The 19,547-nt window shown below is 35.9% G+C and overlaps 1 protein-coding gene across 4 annotated transcripts in view; it reads right to left on the minus strand.

The window, feature by feature from the left end:
* Positions 1 to 11,162: 11,162 nt before the first annotated feature.
* myo1b (myosin IB) overlaps positions 11,163 to 19,547 on the minus strand; it is a 100,309-nt gene continuing 91,924 nt past the window's right edge. For all 4 annotated transcript variants that reach the window (XM_084122783.1, XM_084122782.1, XM_084122781.1 and 1 more), the window contains 5 exons: positions 16,571 to 16,677; positions 16,340 to 16,472; positions 13,475 to 13,627; positions 13,276 to 13,406; positions 11,163 to 13,195 (listed from right to left, as the gene is read on the minus strand). In XM_084122783.1, the coding sequence (XP_083978909.1) occupies positions 13,066 to 13,195; positions 13,276 to 13,406; positions 13,475 to 13,627; positions 16,340 to 16,472; positions 16,571 to 16,677 (654 nt within the window). In that variant the 3' untranslated portion in view covers positions 11,163 to 13,065. The remainder of the gene's footprint in view (positions 13,196 to 13,275; positions 13,407 to 13,474; positions 13,628 to 16,339; positions 16,473 to 16,570; positions 16,678 to 19,547) is intronic.

A 19,547-nucleotide genomic window follows, 5' to 3' on the forward strand; every position in this document is an offset into this window, starting at 1 on the left:
AGTTATACCCTTCACCAAGGTCTAAGCTACGTCATTGCTTCAAGTTGCAGTTTCTGATCGGCTAAGAAATAGATAAACATAGTAATTTTCCACACATATACAGATAGACTGAAGCATATCTCCATCGATTATGCAGCTGACACTCTGACCCTGAAGTTAGGCATGTCGTGACCTATTAACCGATTTGGGTTGCTGGGTGCCAGCATGTCCAGAACAACAACTCAGTCAATCTCCAATAATGCCAGTGGTTCCTTAACCTGTAACCAAGAAGACTAACACACACACAGTGACACACAGCTTTTCCAAGGTTGGATTTGGCTAGGCTCTAAGGATAAACAGGAGAGTCGTCTCAAAACATCAAGATAATGCGTTCTTTCTCTCAAGGAGAGCTACACTTTAGTCTAACTGGAAAGGAAGGCTTTAACAAAGAGATGGTCCCTTAAACTATAGACTTCAATGACCCCTTTGACCATAGTTGTCAGAGTACCCTCGAAAAACAGATGTATGTATTGACACATGTTGAAGAGCTTTCTCAAACAAAACAAAACATCTTTCCATATTTCATTTCTTGAAGCCGTGCTAAACGAGCAAATCACTGTTACTGCATTCAGATATCAAATACAGACATTAGAGAATACATGAAAAGAACATTTCAGTAATCACACTGGTAACTTCTATAACAAAGTAAAATCTCACAAATCTATATATAGAAGTCATTTGACATTTAGAGGAAAAATATTGATGATTACCTTGATTATAATCACTTATTACATATATATTGAAGCAGCAGTTTATTCCAAAATCCACACCCTTTAGTCTCCCGTTTTAGACCAATGTGGGGTCCTAAACACCACATCTGGTCTTTCCAAAAAGGCTGCTTCAAAATGTTAGGACCCATGCTCCCCTGTTTGGTTATAATTTTGATAAAACAGACATGTTTCTCCTTACCCAAAAAACATATCTTTAAAACAAAAAAAAAGACGGCAATGATTTGATGTTTCACTTGTACAGGCTACCTACGGTTCTTGAAAATACTTGAATTTCAGAAACATGGATTCAAGGACCGGAATATAGGCCCTTGAAAGTGCTTGAACTAATTTTTATTCGAGCAGCATGGTGCTATTCAGAAATATATATATTTTAACTGTAAACTGTAAAGTTGTTTAAATAGTCATTTATATGTTAGGGTGTTTTAGGATGCTACCATAAACACTGATTCAGATGGTTTTAATTTAATTTCTTCAGTTTTTAAAAAGGTCTTAAAAAGCTATGGAGCTCATAATATGACAAAACGATTTGAATTTGAATTGTGTAAATTTGAATTATTTGCAAGTGTAATCTAACAAAATTGAATTTTAGGTGGTAGTTTAAATAGTTCTGAATTTGATTTTTTTTAAACGAATATTGAACATTTGAAATTTAACAAATTGAAATGTTTTTATGGCTGAATTTTATAGACATGTATTTTCAAACAGCTAGTTTTTTTGTTCTGAATTCGTATACTGCAAATATTCAGTTAAAAAAATACAGATTCAAGTTTTCAAGATGAAGAAATTCGGAACTTCAAATTCAGTTTTCTAAAATTCAAGTTCCAAAATTCAAGTTCCAAAATTCAAGTTCCAAAATTCAGATCTTACAGAAAGTAGGTCACAGGTCATCCACAGGGAAGAGTAGGCCTAAAGGATCTCAGATAAGTCGAACAGAGCATTTGCACTGCAGTGGTTTTCTGCCGCAAACGTGGTGGTGGTTCAAGAGAATCCGTGTATCTTTCGTTCAGTCGTTTTTTATTTAATATTAAGAGTAGAAAAATGAGAAAACAGCTTAAGTATTAGATTTCTAATATTCTAGTAATAATAGTCCGCTGCAGCAGTTGCACGGAGCTTACAAAACTTAACGGGTGTATTGCAACTATAGGCTACATTTAATTTTCTCATCAAACATCTAGACTAACGAATGGCTCGGTACAACAGAAGAGCTTAGAAAGGGATTTTTCTCTGTGTAGACCAGCAGTTGGTCTGAATTTGCTATAACCTATAGCCTATTTTCTGGACTGTATATAGGCTAAGTCACGTTTTATCATGAAACACGCTGTGATTTATTCCAAAGTGACTCGGGCATATATAATGCAACGTTATAACGTTAAATAATCTAAATGTTGACTTTCAAAAGTAGGCGCGCCAAGAAGGCTATTCTCTGTATTTTGGTTCAATTTTGGTGAGCGCCGGAAAGATCTAAAGAGACCGAGACGCGGTAAAGCAGCGCATCATGTTGTTTTATTTATTTTTCAATGACATGATATTTTGTAGTCATTTTGAATGTACACAAATAAAAATATACATTTTACTGTTTCGAATTTTGTCATATTATCTGTATGACTATAAATAACAGCAGTGGAACAAATCCAAGAGATGGCGCTCGCGCATCGCGCTCTCACACAACATAGTATCAGTTCTGGCGTTGCTTCATATCGCAGACTGTTCATTATCAAAATGAAACACAATCAACCAAACATATAAAAAGTTATTCTGCCTAATTTAATTGGTCTGTTGTACAATATAAAGGGCAAGCTGTGCCGCACACAGTCCTACTTGTTATTCCAAACATTTCCCTTGCTGTGAAGACGCTGATTTAGCCTATATGCCTACGTGTATTTTGGGACTCGACTGAAGTATGACGCCTTTTTATTTGTATTATAATATAATATATTAAAATACAAAATCTTCTGAGTTTTATGATGTAGGCCTTGTGTGTTAAAATGTATTATAATTTACATCTCAAAAGGATGCGCTTTGTGCATTCTCTGACATTATATTTATTTATTTAATTAATATTGAGTATCAATTGATGTTAAACAAAACGTTGTGTTATTTTTTCTGGCAACTAAACTTCCAAAAAAATTTTTTTTTTTTTTTTTTTTTTTTTTTTTGCCCAAATGGTCTCCACTCTATGCATTTTGTAATAATAGGCTACAGCAACATTTTTTAACTGACCGTATTTGCCAGAAAATAAGTCGCATGCACATGAGTGCAAGTCACACCGGATCATGTTGAGAGAGAAACGCGTCATAAAAAAAATAAATAAAAAAACATTTTAATATTAGCCTATTCAGCAATAGTGTAAAAGACCTGTAAATAAAATACAACATTTACATGATAAACACTGTTAACATGTAGGCTATGTGTTGCCTATTTTACTTCCCCTTACTGTATGACAAATGAATGCAGAAAACAACAAGAATGAAAAATAAGTAGCCATGTATAATAAAATAATATAGGCTACATAGACTATAAAAATAGCTTATACTGTGCCCTTTATTACAAACAACATTTAGCCTATTTTAAACGCCAAGCCTAAACAAATTTATTTAAATCGAAACGGTCACGCATCTCTCATTCAGTCAAAAGTTTTCATATTTGCAATGTAACATGTGGATACTAACTATTAATATAAAGAAGGCTTCATACTTCAGTCGAGTCCAGGCTAAATCAGCGTCTTCACAGCAAGGTAAATGTTTGGAATAACAAGTAGGACTGTGTGCGGCACAGCTTGCCCTTTATATTGTACAACAGACCAATTAAATTAGGCAGAATAACTTTTTATATGTTTGGTTGATTGTGTTTCATTTTGATAATGAACAGTCTGCGATATGAAGCAACGCCAGAACTGATACTATGTTGTGTGAGAGCGCGATGCGCGAGCGCCATCTCTTGGATTTGTTCCACTGCTGTTATTTATAGTCATACAGATAATATGACAAAATTCGAAACAGTAAAATGTATATTTTTATTTGTGTACATTCAAAATGACTACAAAATATCATGTCATTGAAAAATAAATAAAACAACATGATGAGCTGCTTTAGCGCGTCTCAGTCTCTTTAGATCTTTCCGGCGCTCACCAAAAATGAACCAAAATACAGAGAATAGCCTTATTGGCGCGCCTACTTTTGAAAGTCAACATTTAGATTATTTAACGTTATAACGTTGCATTATATATGCCTGAGTCACTTTGGAATAAATCACAGCGTGTTTCATGATAAAACGTGACTTAGCCTATATACAGTCCGGAAAATAGGCTATAGGTTATAGCAAATTCAGACCAACTGCTGGTCTACACAGAGAAAAATCCCTTTCTAAGCTCTTCTGTTGTACCGAGCCATTCGTTAGTCTAGATGTTTGATGAGAAAATTAAATGTAGCCTATAGTTGCAATACACGCGGTAAGCTCCGTGCAACTGCTGCAGTGGACTATTATTACTAGAATATTAGAAATCTAATACTCAAGCTGTTTTCTCATTTTTCTACTCTTAATATTAAATAAAAAACGACTGAACGAAAGATACACGGATTCTCTTGAACCACCACCGCGTTTGCGGCAGAAAACCACTGCAGTGCAAATGCTCTGTTCGACTTATCTGAGATCCTTTACTCTTCCCTGTGGATGACCTGTGACCTACTTTCTGTAAGATCTGAATTTTTGAACTTGAATTTTGGAACTTGAATTTTGGAACTTGAATTTTAGAAAACTGAATTTGAAGTTCCGAATTTCTTCATCTTGAAAACTTGAATCTGTATTTTTTAACTGAATATTTGCAGTATACGAATTCAGAACAAAAAAACTAGCTGTTTGAAAATACATGTCTATAAAATTCAGCCATAAAAACATTTCAATTTGTTAAATTTCAAATGTTCAATATTCGTTTAAAAAAAATCAAATTCAGAACTATTTAAACTACCACCTAAAATTCAATTTTGTTAGATTACACTTGCAAATAATTCAAATTTACACAATTCAAATTCAAATCGTTTTGTCATATTATGAGCTCCAAGCCTTGAGTGTTTTATGTCACTTGAATATGTAAAATTGTTTGTGAATGTTTGAATTATATTGAATTTCAGCAGAAGTCTGAAAGTGGCTGTTAGGATCGATGATGACTGTTGTTACATTGTAATATTACTGACATGTTACAATACTCTAGCTTATGTGAAAATGCCAAGGAAGTAATAATAACATAGATCTCGTGTGCCATAGATCTTTCCATTTGTTATTCTGATTGTTCTAATGATACACAGTTCGTCAATATTAAATAATAATGTCATGGTTAATAGTAACGAGTAAATGAAAACAACAGCAGCAATCTCTGTACAACCTAGTGCAGGTTAAGAGTTTCCAACATTTAGCCTACCACAAAGTCCTGCTGTCATGAAGATTGTAAGTTTTAGATGTTTTATTTTCGACCAAATGACATTGAGAGTAACTTAAAAAATAAGTGATTGAAAATTTATGGATGACTGATCTTTACAGCTAAGACGTTGAATGGATGTCTTTTTTTTGTTTTGGATGTCTTATACCTATAAGACATCCCAAACAATATATATTCCTCTATTATTAACCACCTGGTTAGACAACAACTACAAATGTTTCAGTGCACAGTTGTGTAAATGCCCTTATGGAACAAAAATATATTTCCATATATTTATGATCAATATATTATATGGTGTAAAAAATATATTAAATAATATATTGTGTTAATATAATGTATTATATATTACAATATCTTGAATAATACATATGGAATCTGCACTTTTCATATATTGAAAAAAATATTTACAATATATTAACACTGTAAAATATAATTAGTTGAGTGTTTTACTTAGAAAACATGGAAAATGATTGTCTTAAATTAGATGTTTTACTCAAAGTTGTAAGTTTCCACATTAAATTGTTTTTATTAAACAGAAACTCAACAGAACAAATATATATATATATATAAACATCTACATTAAGTTAATAGAAATGACTGCAATAGATTTCTGCATTTTAAATAAAGCAACATGCATATCATGTTTCTTGGTCTTCTCCTGGACTGAACCACAGGCTCTACTCTTCAGCACAATCGTGACCCATAAAACTCAGACAACAGTGTTCTCTTTAAACCCTTTAAATTTCAACAAAACATTAAACACTAACAGATCTCTCAAGATCTCAGCAGAGGAGAGAACAACAAAAACAGCATTACCAGCTTCACTTATTACTAACCAGAATTACATGCATCTACAGAAGTTCTTGAGCATAAATAGAGGTTTAGATGTTGATGATTTATTGAAAATAATAACATTTAGCAGTCACCATTATGTGGATCAGTGTTTGCTTTAGTTGGGCTCTTGACGTTTTAGCTTCACTTTTTCTCTGTCTGCTGTAACTGTGTGTTACGATATACAATACAAAACTATAACAAAAGACAAAACTTTGTTGTTGTTGTTACACAATATTTTATTTAAACACATTGTGCACAAAACATTTTGAACTTCTATAATATTTAGTCACACACAGACATCAAGAATCAGCATATGAATCTCAACAACGGTGACATTTTTCATTCTGCTATGCATTCTGGGAGCTACCATAGTTAAAAAACTCATCCATGGTTCCTGGCATGCATTGCAGCATGAAGCATTCATATGCTGATTCCTGATGTCTGTGTGTGACTAATCAGGGCAGTGATTCTAAATGCTTTGTGCACAAAGTGTTTTAAAAAAAAAGTATCTGACTTCCACAACGGCATTTGATCTCTTGTTATAACTTTATGATCTAACAAAACCTTTGTAATACACCTTGGGATGAGACCTGTTATCTGAGATATTCAATAATGATTATGAAATCAGCAATAAATACCCATCAGATCATACCCTGCATTTCTCTAATATAAGACAATATATTAATGCAATATATTATTTCATATATTTCAGTATATTTACACCATATTGATCATAAATATATGGAAATATATTTTTGTTCCGTAAGACCGTGGTGAAGTTCCACAAAGTTTTCAGCGCAAAATCATGACTGATTTTTCTAGTGCCACATATTCCACTGAGAATACCCATGTTCATAGAAAATATGCTTTTACAAAAAGTCTAAACAAACTTTAAAAAATAAAATAGTATATCTGGTCTGAATCAACAGTTGTGTAATTTGTCCACAAGATGGCGTCAGAGGCCTGCGCAGTTCATATTGATATGGTAGTTTAAGATTATGAAGCAGAGACACATGCTTTTTTTATTCACAAACATTTCAGTTGAAGCTACAGAACATAGGTGGGATTAGTCATGTAAATAGCGCAATGACTATCATCAGTTGTTGTAGGTGTAATCAGGGTATGTACTATGGGTGGACTATGAGAGCGGTTATACCACAGTGCCAGTCTTCCTGGTTGTCCCCACCTGATGACCAGACGGCTGTAGTGTGGACTTTTTGGGGCTACTCTTACCTGAAACATTGCTGACTACAAAAAACAAAAAACAAACAAAAAAAGACAATACTGCCCAGGTCTAATGTGTTTTGAATGAACATAATAGAGCACAATTCAATCGCAGGATTTTTAGGGGCTGAGCTAACAAACTCGTTGGGTGTGTCTATGGGATGGTCTATGTCAGGGGGTTTCGCCTCAACTGTTCCCAGACTGCACAATGGTGGGAACCCTGGGAGGGCAGCTCTGCAGTTGGTTGCTATTTTTAAACACTACATCTACAATCTGTCAAGGCCTGCTCCACAGAGACCTGCCACCAGCAGTCTCTTCAAGCCACGGAATTCAACCCGGGACAACTCTCCAGATGTGATGGAAAACATCTGGGCTGAGCTGCAGACAGGCAAAATGAAAGAAAAATCTTTCTCTCGCTTGGTTATATATACTTTTGTACTAAAAGAGGTGTCTATAGAAAATACATTTCCTAGGGGTTTTAACCTCTTATATTGGTGTAATGAGGTTTCTGATGGATTAAATGGTTGAAAATCTATAGCCTACTCTTACACTATTACTACAACAAGTTGGAAATCCAGTCCCAGATAGAAATGATCCAGTGATGTTAGTCAGTTTGGCAGGGTCTAGTACCTTTCAGAATTGCTTTGAGAATGCCTTGTAAACTGAATACCTGAGTTTGAATTGATTGGATTTGTATTAGTTTTTCTCGATTGCTTAAACACATTTCTTGAAATGTTGCATCCTTTTCTCAAAACTCTAAACACAAATCCATAATTTCTCACCCATTTCCCTAAACTTCCTATTTTCAGGTCAAAATTAAGCTTTCCACTCAAAACCATGCAATCTTGCTGAAAAAACAAACTTTGCCCTCAGAAATGACACACAAGCCCTCAAAAACACACTCCGTACAACATAGTCTTACACACTGTTGAGATAAATTCAAAACAATTCGTAGTTTGATTTCGTAAGTTATGTTGCTTGTGGTTCTCCCCCTCAAAAAACCTTTTCACATGATGAACACAACAAAAGACACAACAAATTTCTACATTTGCACATTTATTCTTAATGTACTGTACAGTACGATACACCAAACAACAACAAAAATGATTTTGCCCCAGCATTCTGTCTTTGGTCTGGGACAGGCCAGAGAATCTCATCAACATCACAGGCTTTATTGGTCCTAGCCAGGCATCGGGTGTAAAATCCTCTAGCATGCCTGATCCACCCCTGACACGCATCAAACTGAAATGTCTAGTAGGCTTCTTCCATTTCATCGTCTTTGTGTCCTAAAAAAATTGAAGTACTGATTACTGTAACACATCCTTTTTTACAAAATGGAAGCATTCAGAAACTTTAGGAAATTTAGCAGACGCTTTTATCCAAAGCGACTTACCAAAGCGAGGAGAGCCATAGAAGCAGTTAAACTAACAATAGGACAACAATATGTAGTGGTCACAGACCTTTCCCAGTTTAGTCGAACGCAGTAAATGTAAAAAATAAATAAAAATAAATTTGAAATAGAGTAGAGAAAGAGAAGAGAATAGAAAGTGGTCATATTAATGGATCAAGTGTTGCTGGAAAAGATGTGTCTTTAGTCGTTTCTTGGAAATGGTAAATGGTCTGTGAAAGTGATTTTTTTGCCTCTTTCACCACAAGGCGACGTTCACATGCAGAACGCAAGTCTGGAGTAATGAGTTTAGGTAAAAGGGAGCAGAGCCAGTGGTAGTTCTGTAGGCAAGCATCAGTGCCTTAAATTTGATGCGAGCATCAACTGGCAACCACTGCAATTTTGTGAGGAGAGGAGTAACGTGTACTCTCTTCGCTCATTAAAGACCACTCTTGCTGCAGCATTCGGGATCAGTTGCAGAGATTTGACAGTGCAAGCTGGAAGACCAGCCAGGAGAGCATTACAAAAGTCCATTCTGGATAGAACAAGTGCTTGGACAAGGAGTTGTGTAGCATGCTCTGATAGGAAGGGCCTGATCCTCCTAATGATCCTCCTAAGGCAAATCTGCAGGACCGGGCAGTTCTAGCAATGTGATTTGTGAAGTTCAATTGATCATCAATCACAACTTCAAGGTTCCTGGCTGACCTTGATGGAGTTATGGATGACGAGTTGTGATGAAGTGTTGAGTTGGCCGGGAACACAAGCAGCTCTGTCTTCGCAAGGTTTAGTTGAAGGTGGTGGTCCTTCATCCAGCAAGAAATGTCTGTCAGGCAGGCTGAGATACGCTCGTATCAGCTACCGTCGGATCCTCTGGTTGGAATGAGAGGTAGAGTCATCAGCAACAGTGATAGGAGAAACCATGTTTTGCAGATTAGTGCAACAGCTACATTACATGTATGAGTTGTAACAGCACAAAGTACAGCACTCAAAAGTTACAGTAGAGAGCAGTGAAGTACAGCTACCGGTTTTCCTCCCTGAAAGTTCTTATGATCGAGGCGACGGTGAAGTGACTCAAATTTGGCTGTACTTGTAGCCCAGCCTCCCTAATAGTCATACCATGGACAAGGACATGGTCAACTTGAGTGGCACGAATTTCACCCGAGACTGCTTGTCAAGTCAAGTCACATTTATTTATATAGCGCTTTTTACAATACAGATTGTTTCACCGCAGCTTTACCGAGATAAAAGGAAAATAATGCAACAAAGTTTGTTTCCAGAAGAAAAAAGCATCACAGTCCAACTTAAGTAAGTTCTGTGATGTTTCATTTTTGTTGTAAAAAAGTTATTTAGTCCATTGTTTCATAGTTCATAGTTTAGCTCTTATATATATATAGCCGCTCTGGAGAAAAATGTGATATCATCGTCCTGCTCAGTTCAGTTCTCATATAATGGAAGATCAATATTATTGTTGAAAATTAAATTAAATGTTAAATTTAATGTCCCCAAATAAGCAAGCCAAAAGCCAATGACAACAAAGGTGGAAAAAGGTGAAAAAGGCGACAGTGGCAAGGAACCAAAACTCAAAAACCAAAACAGGTGGCAGGATGGAGAAAAAAAACCTCGGGAGAAACCAGGCTCAGTCGGGGGGCCAGTTCTCCTCTGGCCAGTGAACGAACAGTGTATGATTATGATTCAAGCAGCATTATAGGTCAGAAGTCAGATTGCATTGGAACAATCAGAATATTATCCAGTTCCATCTGATTGAAGATCGGAGTCATCATGCCGGCTTGTCTCTTGCCCTTCCCTGTCCTCCTTCTTCAATACTGCTCTTCTTCCTCATCCTCCATCACATCTCTCTCGATCCACAGTTCAACAAATCTGACTCATGAGTCAAAACAGGGGAATAGTGTTTATAGTTTAGGGAAATTATTAAAGTGTTCAAGGTTTTGAAATTTTAGTTTCAGTAAGAGTAAGATAAAGATAATGCAAATGTATTAGAGAAATAAAAAAGGGAATTGGTATATAAAAAAAGGAAAATTAAAGTTAAATAGCATTTAATGAAATTAAAAATGTAAAAAAAATGTTGTTGTACAAATTTCCCATAAACAAATTAAACACTGTGGTGCTTCATGGTAAAATTAAACTGTATGATAGATGTAAATACTGACAGTACTGAACACCAAGAAATATCAGAGAATAAATGGACATAATTGCCCACAATAAATTACCTTCCATTTAAACTAATTTAATGAAAAGCAATAAACACATTTTCAAACTCTTGCCCAACCCATATATACTGTATTATATGGTTACTACTTTTAATACTGCTAGTATGGGCCCGGGGTGCATTCAGCTTTTTTAGTTGTTTTCTAATATAGATATTTTACATATAATAATTAAGCTAAATTGTATGAACAGCTGATTTATAAAGAAAATAAAAATGTTTACCACATCCAAAATTATGACTCAATCATATAAGTTCACAATACTCAATTATCAAAACAAACCACACTGATTATCCAAAGTCATTTATTTATTGCTTTAATTTACAAAAAAAAAAAGAAAAAAAAAAGATTACTTGTCATTTATTACACTTAGTAGTTAATGAAACACTTCCATGTTTTGTTTCAGAACAGGTTACATTTAGGCACACAAAAATGCATACAACAAATATTTCCTCTTTCAGTTCAAACTTCAGACATGGAAGAGGAGGAAAAGAACCCAGAGTTTACTGCATGAAAGACAGACACAATGCAGAATTTTACATCATAAAGTAATTCAGCTTCCACAATTGTCCTGTAGTGAAGAGGAAGATAATCCCTTCCCCTAAACTCTATTAATGCTTTTACTGTAAAATGACAAAAACACATCAAAAAGTATAACTGAAGCAGAAGCAGAGTTAGTTACATTGGTGGGCCTTGTCTTCAGAAGTTTAGGAGTACAAAAAGTCCACTAAAACTGCGAGAAAATATCACATTAAATACGACTGAAAAAAAGTATAATCCACAATCTTTGTAAATGGCGTATACTTGAGGAGAGTGCACTGTTTGCTTTGCATCCAAAGAATGCATTGCTGCTTGCACTCAAAAACAACAACAAAAAAACATGTGGGTCACACCTTAAGAAATTTTTTTTATTATTAGTAGATGTGATCAAGCCAAAAATAAAATGATGCAGCCCACATTCCAGTGGCAAAAAAGCATATAGATTTTGCCAATACAGTTATAAGACAATACCACCTACTATAATTAGCCTCCTTCCTTACATACAAGTTCTACTGCTCATGGAAATGCAGCTTTAAGTAACACACTGAAGCGGACTTCACAAAGATCGTACCGGCCAGGGCTCTAGCGTTCCGGTTATTAACGTTCTTCTATGAGGCCTTCTGAAACAAGCACTCACAAAAGGTCTTAACCGGTCTAAGTAATCCCAGATGTGAGAACCAAGTCTTCCTGCTGCATGGAGGCATTTCCACATATGCATAATTGTTGTCTAGTTTTTAGGGGAGATCTTTCAAGCATCATTATAAATGCAGGCTGTGGACGGTCTTTAGGCCCTGTGAAATCAAACGATGAACTGCATGAACACATATACGAACAACGCAGGAATAATACGCCGCATTTCAGTGACACGTTAAAATTGTGGGGAAGTGGTTTTCATGATAACACCCTAATTTAATGTATGAAAAGAATGAAGTAAGCATTGATAAACATAATACATGTTAAAGAGCAGGATTCAAATGATATTGTTTGGCATTTGTCATGAAAATGAATCATTATTTGGCTTATAAATAAGAAAGTGTCCGCACTATAACGTCTACAAGATAATGCCTTTCTCCAGGGAGGAACAGCTAAATGGCACAAGATTTTAGATCGCAAAATGCCTTATCATTTGGCAAACGTCAGATGAGTATTTTTCTAATAAATTACTGTTCAGCACTAGAGAAACAAAATGAGAATAGAACACATCAGCCAACCAGTCAGTCTTTCCTGACCACCACCCCAGTGAAAAAGTGCAATCATACATTTTGTAGCTTTTCAGCCTCTTTCTATGAACTCAGCAAAAACCTTTCAGCATCTCCATTTACATAGTTTCACCCAGAGTATGACAACTAAAATGAGTTGAGCAAAGCACGAGGTGAGATTCACCAAGCAAATCTTCAGCCAATGTCGGCCAGAAAGCATCTAGTTGTAATCATAATGGTTTTTATTGTTATTTTAATTAAAGTCCCAAGAATTAGGACGAGAGAACAACGGACTTCCACCCAACCATTATAAACAGGGAAGCAGTAAAATCTTTAGAACTGCTGATTTGACTATAGAATCAGAAATGACAATGACAGGATCAACATAATTGCACAATGATTACGGGATTGGGGGAGGGTGAAGAATCTCAGAGATGACCGAGCTGATCCCTCCTTATGGTGACGGAACGGACACTTCCAGAAGACGGTTGTTTTTACGCTTGCAGGCGACACCGTTGCCGTTCTTTGGTGTACCCTGGATGAATTTTACACACACTTTGTCCTGTTTGAACTGCACTAAGAACCTGAAAGAGAGAGAGAGAGAAAACTTATGCTACAAGAACATACTAAGGAAACAACATGCACAGAAATGTTGGACACTTACTCATCTGAAATATCGATCTTGATCTGGTTCCTGTCAGCTGAACCTGCACCGGTGCGATGAAGTTTGGTGATAATCTCAATCAGTCGGTCGCTGCTCAGCAGGAAGTCACCTTTGGCTGCAGACACAGCACCCTAAAGAGAGAGCATGGTCAGTAGTGTTCCTGACTGCCTTGTGTGAGATGAGTTATTGTATGCCGTACCTCTTTGAGCTTAAGGGCGAAAAAGCCATCGTTCTGTGTGCTCACAGACACACTGCTGAGGTCTAGCAGGGGAACGCTGGCCTTCACCTGGCCTGTCTTCTGATCCGCAAGAACCAAACTCTTCTTGGTCAGGAGGAATATTCTTGGAGCTCCCTAAAAAGTAAATCAGTAGACTTTAAATGTCAAGTTTAGACAAAAAGGATGAAAATGACCCCATGATAGCCTTTTAAAGGTAGGGTAGGTAGGATTTTTCTAAAAAAAAAACCATTCCAAATTTGTTTAAACTGTCTTTATATACCAATACATAAATAAAATATAAGTACTCTGAAAAAGAGAGTATAAAAATCGAGTGTCTGTAGACCTCTCACGACTGTTGTAAACACATCTAATTATTTCCATTCACTCCACCCCTCCCTTCTGGGCTCCTTCCAAAGCCACGCCCCCAAAACACACGAACGCGCGACGCCAAATGCTCAGGCTCAGGAAGACGCATTTATTTACCTGAGACGAGTGCAGAGGAAGGAGCGCAGTGCATGCAGTGACATCATGTCAGAATCACATGTAATAAAATACCTAACTTTATCACTATAAATATAAACAAATAAGATGGCTTTTAGTACTCACTATCAAGCTAGCATATCGATACTGGTAAAGTTTAAAATATATTTTGTTTGATTCGGTAACAAGCTATATTTAGGCTATAGGTAACGAGCTATATTTATAAGGCAAAGCTAAAAACAGGTTGCATTGATACACGTTTTTCCATTACCATCAGTTAAACTGTGATGAAGGTGAATTTCGTGTAAGAGTCATAACATATACGGTGATTTGCATGTAAGAGTTTACATGATGAAAACATTGTTGACTCTGATGAGGACTAACGTTACACTCCGGTGACAAGTACCGCATCGTCGGTTCAAGGACAGGTCCGGGGTCGAGGGCGAAGCAGAGGAGGTCGTTCAAGAGTGCGGGCAACCAGGGTCCGAGGAAGTAGTTTTTGCCTTGTTTGCCTTCGCTGACTGCATATGCAGGTGCTTTGAATTTTTAATGCTCTTTTTCTCTGCCATAATTTTACTCTTCGTAGGTTCCGCGCCTCTCTTGCACTCCCCTCAAATCAAACGGGTGCGCGCGCATATGGGCAGATCTAGCAACAGTGGTGGTAGCCTTGGTTGCGAGAGTGAGTGACAGTCGCCCAAACCAATCAATTGTTTCGTCCCGGATGGAAATAATGAGCTGTGTTTATTGCAGATTAAAAGGTCTACAGTCACTCGATTTTTAAACTCTCTTTTTCAGAGCACTTACATTTTAATTATGTATTGGTATATAAAGACAGTTTAAACAAATTTGAAAAAAAGTTTAAGGGTTGGTACTTAATGTCTGTCAAACTAAATGATGTTGCAAGTCAGCAGGCTTGCTGATGTATCTGATGATTTTAGGAATAAATTAATTCAATTTTATGAATGTATCTGATGATTTTAGGAATAAATTAATTCAATTTTATGAATTAATTACGAAAAATTAATTCATAATTAATTTTATGAATTAATTACGAAAAAAATACGAATTTTACTCTTCGTTCGATTTTTAAACTCTCTTTTTCAGAGCACTTACATTTTAATTATGTATTGGTATATAAAGACAGTTTAAACAAATTTGAAAAAAAGTTTAAGGGTTGGTACTTAATGTCTGTCAAACTAAATGATGTTGCAAGTCAGCAGGCTTGCTGATGTATCTGATGATTTTAGGAATAAATTAATTCAATTTTATGAATGTATCTGATGATTTTAGGAATAAATTAATTCAATTTTATGAATTAATTACGAAAAATTAATTCATAATTAATTTTATGAATTAATTACGAAAAAAATACGAATTTTACTCTTCGTAGGTTCCGCGCCTCTCTTGCACTCCCCTCAAATCAAACGGGTGCGCGCGCATATGGGCAGATCTAGCAACAGTGGTGGTAGCCTTGGTTGCGAGAGTGAGTGACAGTCGCCCAAACCAATCAATTGTTTCGTCCCGGATGGAAATAATGAGCTGTGTTTATTGCAGATTAAAAGGTCTACAGTCACTCGATTTTTAAACTCTCTTTTTCAGAGCACTTACATTTTAATTATGTATTGGTATATAAAGACAGTTTAAACAAATTTGAAAAAAAGTTTAAGGGTTGGTACTTAATGTCTGTCAAACTAAATGATGTCGCAAGTCAGCAGGCTTGCTGATGTATCTGATGATTTTAGGAATAAATTAATTCATAGTGAAATTAAAAGGGGAAAATTTACCCAAATATTGAAGTCAGACAGTTGACAAGTTTTTAATATAGACATTTACACACAAAAAAAGTGTAACAGACACTTTCTGCAGATGCAAACAGGTAAAAATGAGGGTTTTTTTTTGTGTGTGTTTTTAATTTTGGCTGTGTGCATGTAGACTTTATATTTAATGGAGAAAACAAACTATGGAAGTGTAAAATGAAAGTCAATGTCAAAGAACAAGTGATAGTTTTCTAAAAAAACATCCACCATACAGTATTCTACGATTCCTTTCCTTCGTCCAAAAGCGAAACATCTCTACATTTGCACAATCATTGAAAATTTGTAGAGTGATCCAACGCATGAATTTTTCAAGATTACTTACTGGTTTTGCGACCGGAACAAACCACTTTATTCACTAGATTCTCTGGATACCTAGTATCTAAATTGCATGTACCATAATGCCTTTTTACCATAATGACTGGAATTTGGCAAAAAAGGGTCTGTATGCCACAGACAGAGAAATAAAAGATAAGGCTTATCAGCACTGCGATTTGATTGATCAGTCCCGTTATAAGGTTAATTCTATTGGCACAGGGCTACTTGTACTCACCTTGCCATTGGCACGGTTGATTTTACTGACCACATCTGCAAGAAGAACTTTATCCTCTGCCAAGCTGTTTAGCTTCTGGTACTTTGGGTTTTTGGTTATCTCCACATAGTCTCCTTTGAAAGGCTGCCCCACACTGTAAAGCACAGGACATCTGTCATTGCAACACTGCAGATACACGTTTTCAGTAGGTAAATTACACAAAGGAACATAGGTGAACTGTTTTTTCCCTACCTGCTAGGATACAAGGCCTTTTTATCTTTGAAGAGTTCACTAGCTGCAAGCTTTTCCTCATAGGTAGCCTTCTTTTCTTCTGTGAACTGGCTGCGGTATTTCTTACACTAATAGAAGGACACCATGAGGATACATGGTTAGATTACAGGGGAGGTGCTGCAGCACCTGTTTTCACAGGATTGTAAACAATGCAAATTTTTGTTCATTTACATTTATTAAGTTTTAGCAATAAATTTATTTATATTTAGCAATAAAATTTTTGTAATAAATTAGTAGGCTATAAAAAAAGAAGTGTTATTTATATGCTGAATTATGTTTTTTAAAACGTACAATCGGAGTCTGACATCATATTTTGACCGTTGCAGTGTGCGTAGAAATAACTAGTCTGCTATACACCTGAGCGCAAGTCCACCTTTTGTGTTGTGTAAGGTAGGTAGGCCTTTTTGTGTTCATTTTTATTTATTGTATATGACAATATGTAAACAGCTCAATAACCCTTTTATTTAAAGGCTTAATATATGTCCAATGCATTACGATTGCAAGCAGTATCAATAGCCGCGTTTCCACTGTTGGGCCAGTGCGAGCCAGGGCTTTTAAACGGGCCGTGCCGGGCTAATAGCCACGGGCTCCACAGCGCTTCACTAAAACACGCCCGTAACACGCCTCTCTGGAACAACGTCACACTAACCCATCATTTCACCAACAAATGGAAGTTTTATCAGAAAACTAATCAGAAATCACTGGAAACAGCGCTGAAAACAAACATGATAAAAGCGGCCGTTTGCTGGCATTTTTTTGTTTACTTGAATATTTAAAACCCAAGCATCAGTGTTTTACCACAGGTTTACAATAAAAAGTGATACATTGATCATAATGAATTAATTTATGTCAAAATTGCACATTAGTTACTCGGAAATAAATTACCGTTAGGTCTATTTCACAAAAGAAAGAGGACACACTTACTTCTTCAGTCGCGTCGCTTTCTGTTTATCTGGTAGTTACAGGACATATTATTACATCACATTTAGAAAGAATGATAATTTCTACAAATATATGCCACCAAAAATACGACCTGAGGAGCTTTAGCACTCTCTCGATTCCCATACAGATATTTTCAGTCAGCAGGGCCGTGCACAGACATTTTAAGGGGCAGTGGCCTAAACCAAAAAAGGGGCAATATTAAAAAGGGGGGGGGGGGGGGGGGGGGGTTGGTTGGCACACTAGTGTGGCAAAATTTAGTTATTTGTATTAGATCTGATCAAGAGTACAATAATTTGATTAGACAAGCAGCTAATTCTAAGAACGTGGATATGTTGTGCACAGGGCTGGACTGAAAAAAAAAAAAATAAATAAAAAAAATCGGCCCTGGCATTTTGGCCCACACTGGCCCACTATATGATCATAAACAGCACCCATCTTTGCACGCCCTTAAATATATGCATACCAACTCCAATTCCTTAAAACCACTAATGCCATGTAATGAGTGAGTATATGAGAGTTAACAGATGAAATAAGTAAAAAATTTGACATTTATTAATACAGTGATGAATCCTAAAACAAGCTATAAGCTGCACTGGCATAGCAATACCAGTGTTTCTCACAGGATTTTTGGTAAAACTGTGGTGGGACCTCTGTCCTTGGGGGTATGCCCCCCCCGTAAGAAAATTTTGTGCATTTTAATGTTAAATTCATCAATCTGGTGCACTTTGAGAGTTCAAAATTAAAAGCTCCAACCCATATTCAGTGTGCAAATTAAACAAAGAAATATTCAAACCTCTTTTAGTTACAGTGTCTACATTACACCTACTACATAATAATAGTTATAATATTAATTAAATGACAGTAATAGCCATATTTAGTAAAACAATAAAGGAAACTTTCATAATTAGTTTTGTACCAATTTCTATACTTGAAAGAGATAAGCACATGATATTTTATTTTGACGCAAACTGCATCAAGCTTTTATTTTGGCGGAAAACATGGTTTACAAACACCTCTCATTAAATTTCTAGTGAATTGCGGTAATCGTCAACTATGCAGATGTGCTAAATAATCTGTAACTGGGTTATGGGTTCCTACACTCATGACATAGCCTAAGTGTTTTGAAAGTAGTTCTGCTTACCGCAGGCTCTACACTCTCTCATCTGTCTCCTGATCCTCCTCACTATCATCATCTGCCACTGGAGCTGATGAAGGTCAGAAAATATACACTACCGTTCAAAAGTTTGGGGTCAGTAAGATTTTTAATGTTTTTAAAAGAATTATCTTCTGCTCACCAAGGCTGCATTTATTTGATTAAAAATGCAAACAAAAACAGTAATATTCTGAAATATTATTCCAATTTAATACAGCTGTTTTCTATGTGAATATACAGTAATGCTGTTCTTTTGAACTTTCTATTTATCAAAGAATTTTGAAAAAAAAAAATGTACACAACTGTTTTCAACATTGATAATAATAATGAATTTTTCTTGAGCATCAAATCATCATATTAAAATGATTTCTGAAGGATCATGTGACACTGAAGACTGGAGTAATGATGCTGAACATTCAGCTTTGATCACAGGAATAAATTACAATTTAAAATATATTAAAATAGAAAACATTTTAAATTGTCATAATATTTCACAATATTACTGTTTTTTTTTTTTATCAAATAATGCAGCCTTGGTGAGCAGAAGATAGGCTACTTCTTTTAAAAACATTAAAAAATCTTACTGACCCTAAACTTTTGAACGGTAGTGTATATTTTGACACATTTTACAGTGTCTGCTTCAAGGGCCTGTTTCCATTTTTTCAAGCTGTTTTTCTGCACATTCCTTGCGTTTCTTTTCCATCTTGCTGACTATTTTGACAGATACACACTGACACTGCTGCACTCTCGCTCACTCGTTTAAAGATGTGATTGGCCCAGCCCAGTGTCAATCAAGAAAGTAACCGCTGATCTACGTGTTTCATGGGCTGGTCTGTCAGAAGA

This window comes from Abramis brama (assembly GCF_963993115.1).
Source record: "Abramis brama genome assembly, chromosome: 8".
Lineage (NCBI taxonomy): Eukaryota > Metazoa > Chordata > Actinopteri > Cypriniformes > Leuciscidae > Abramis > Abramis brama.